The 3223-nt window shown below is 60.9% G+C and overlaps 1 protein-coding gene across 1 annotated transcript in view; it reads right to left on the bottom strand.

Annotated features, from left to right (window-relative positions):
* The window catches only part of CAPN5 (calpain 5), a 51836-nt gene that overhangs the window by 29682 nt on the left and 18931 nt on the right, over window positions 1-3223 (bottom strand). Inside the window, exon 2 of the mRNA XM_006149969.3 lies at window positions 2074-2251. Coding sequence (XP_006150031.1) covers window positions 2074-2238 — 165 coding nt within the window. The 5' untranslated portion in view covers window positions 2239-2251. The remainder of the gene's footprint in view (window positions 1-2073; window positions 2252-3223) is intronic.

Here is a 3223-nt window from a genome sequence, read left to right as displayed (position 1 = left end):
CCCCCCGCAGGCACCTTGCACCAGACGCCATTCACTGTCACCACTGCCAGGTCCAAGGCTGTCACCCCTGCTTCTCTCCCACCCCCCCTTTCGGGTCTAGGGAAACCTGCAGGCATGCAGTGAAGGCGGCCATGACGGAGAGGCAGTGAGAGGGGACGTCGGAACATGCAAAGGGGCTCAGAGAGGGCAGGCGACTCCTGACGTTTCCTCTCTCCCTGGCCTGCCATCCACCATCCCAGTGAGGGCTGGAGGGAGGGAGGAGAGGGTCAGGACGGGGCAGCAAGCAGGCGGTAGGGGCAGAGTGCATGAGAGTCCGCCGCCTCCCCTGCACCAGGCTCACAAAGGCCCTTTGAGGTTGGCCTCCTCCTCACCCACTCGACAAAGGACAGAGGCGGGTGGAGGGGCCCAAGGGCAGCCATCTGTGGCCAGGCAGTGCCCAGACCAAGAACCAAGGTCATGGGAGATCCTGCTGCAGCTCCTCCAGAGCTGAGGTCAGAGGCTCCGGGACTCCCCCTGGTGACAGGGGTGTGGGCTAGGGAGGCAGGGCTTGGTGGCCCAGCCAGGTGGCTCCCTGGGTGACCTGGGTGTGCACCTTCCCCTCTCAGCCTCTGTTTCTCTACTTTACAAGAGTCCCAGTTCAAGAAAATGCACAGGATTTTGGAGTCAGAAAGGACCCAAGATGTTAGCCTGCAAAGGACCTAGAAAACTCAGTTTCATTGTCCCCAAAAGTCCAGAGGGTCAGAGGGAACTCAAACGTGAGCTGACCCTGTGGCACACTGCCAAACACCGAAGCCTCACCTTCCATGGCTCCCGCTGCCCTCGGAGCAAGCCTTGGGTACCTTGGCCCTGCCCAGGCCTGCCTGCCCCAGACTGCTGGCCTCCCTGGCCCTACTCTTCCCATGGCCCCACACCTGGCCCTGCGGCCCTGCCCCACAGGAGCCTGTGGGCCCTCCCTCCTCTCCCCACCTGCTCTTCTGCGTGTTCCCACCCCCAGGCGGGCAGCAGGACCCAGGCCTCCTCTTGGCCCTGAGCATCGTGGAACAGCACAGCCTCCTATACTAAAGGCCCTTCTGTGTGACCTTCTCCATGTCCCCAGCACAGCTGCAGAGACCAGGGAGGAGGGCCGGTCCTCTTAACCCCAACCCCCAGGGACACCCACTTCACAGGACCCATGGACACAAACACCCTCAAACTCAGGGACAGGGTTCTGGAATATTTATGCTGAGCAGATCACAGCCAGGGCGGGGAGAGGAGGTCTCTGCAGCCCCACACTCCAGCCATAGCGCCCGTCCTGGGAGCAGGCCCTGGGCAGGCCAGGTCATGTATCGCCTCTCTTTCTCTCTCTCTTCAGTTTTTTTTTGTTTGTTTTGCTATAGGGTATGTGTGGTCACCAGAAAGAGAGAGAGAGAGAGAGAGAGAGAGAGAGGGACGGTGAGAAATCACCCCCTGGGGGAGGGCGTGGCCATACTGTAATCCCTTTTCCTCCCTTCTCCTCTTGGGATGTGGGGCACACACACACACGTGTGATTTTCAAGCTGCCGGGTCCAGGACTCAAACTGCTAAGTCGGCTGTGTGGGATCCAGCACTTTAACCTCATTCTACCTGCTGCCCTGCCATCACCTCTTCTAATGCTCACGACAATCCTGAGGTAGGTACTACTATTTTTTAACTTCCATATAACATAGCTATTATTGTGGGTTCATTATCATAAATGCTGGTAGACAGCAAATGACCATTTCACATGATTATGGAAATCACCAGAAAAGTACATTTCTTACACTTGAATGTCGCATCACCTCATGTTTATCCCCCAAATGGCCCTGGAGAGGAGGGCGACAGGACGGACACCAGGTCACTGCCCCATCTTCCCTAAGGAAGCTGAGGCCAGAGGGGGCGAGGGCCTGGCTGGATGCAGCCCCGGGGTTAGGAAGGCTCTCCTGCTGCCCGTCCAGACCCACGGCCACAGCGAGGGCCCGGCCCCCTCCACTTTCTGGGCAGCCAGTGACCCAGGGAGCTCCTCGTGCCACCCTAAGGCCCCGCAGCCTGGCCCCATGGGCGGGGACGGACACTGACCTTGGGCCGTTGCCACCTGACGGCGGGCCCGGGGGTGGCCTTGTAGTACAGCGAGTCGTCGGTGGCGGGGAAGTGGGCGTCCTCGAAGAGCACCTTCTTGCGCAGACAGGCCCGCTTCAGAGCCGCATAGTTCTGGTCCTCGTAGGGCCTCACGCACGAGAACATGGTGGCCGCCGGCCTGGGGGACAGGAAGGCAAGAAGACCATCATTAGCCGATCCCTGGAGTCCCTACTGGGCAAGTCCCCGGGCACTCCCCTCCTGGCAGCTCGTGAAGTGGGTGTCGCCATCCCCACTGTACGGGAAGGGAAGGTTCAGAGAGGGCCAGCGGCCTGGCTGGGGTCACACAGCTGGTGCACAGCAGAGCGGCGATGGGAGCCGCCAGCTGGACCCGGGCCTGGAGTCCCTCGTTTCGGATGGTCGACGTGATGCCAGGCTCACCGGGAGGTACTCGCGCTCAGGGCTGGACTGGCGCACCTCTCGCTCCCTCCCACCCTCCCTGTGTTTGCCCAGCCCGGCCTAGACTCTGGGCCTGAATCAGACAAGGGGCGGCTCCGTCTAGCGGTGTCACACCCCAGGAAGCAGCAGACTACACCTCCGGGTTCTCTCCCCCACGCTCACCCCTGGCTGAAGGCAGCCAGTGAGGGAGAAGCTTGTCCACACCAGTGCTCTCCACAGCTCCGGCCTGAGCCCTGCACACTCATCCCGCCTCCGCATAAAGGGCTCTGATCCTTCTAAGTCCTGATTTGCCAGAGGGTGTGTGTGCTTATCAGAGACAGAGTTCCCCCCGTGGCCATGGTCACACTGAAGTCCCTTTGCCAACATCCCTCTATCCTGTTGGGATTTGGAGCGTGCACGCACATGTGCCCAGGGGCCAGGACTTGAACCATGGCCTGCCATGTGGGATCCAGCACCCTCAGCCACCAGGCCACAGGGCCAGCCATCTCCAATTCCGTAGGGAGCAGGCTCCATTTCTTGATCCTCTTTTCATTCTTGGAGGTCCATGTGGGCCAGCCCAGCACCCTAAACTTTGTACCCACATGCCGACCAAGGCCAAGGGACACAGACCGGACCGGCATGGTCAGGAAAGCCCCCGCGACCTGTGGGCGAGGTGGGCGACAGCAGCCAGTGAGGCCTGACGCGCAAGGGGGGC

This window comes from Tupaia chinensis, unplaced genomic scaffold, assembly GCF_000334495.1.
Source record: "Tupaia chinensis unplaced genomic scaffold, TupChi_1.0 Scaffold000274_1, whole genome shotgun sequence".
Lineage (NCBI taxonomy): Eukaryota > Metazoa > Chordata > Mammalia > Scandentia > Tupaiidae > Tupaia > Tupaia belangeri.
The sequence above is the reverse complement of the archived record's forward strand: the minus strand, read 5'-3'. Positions and strand labels throughout refer to the sequence as shown.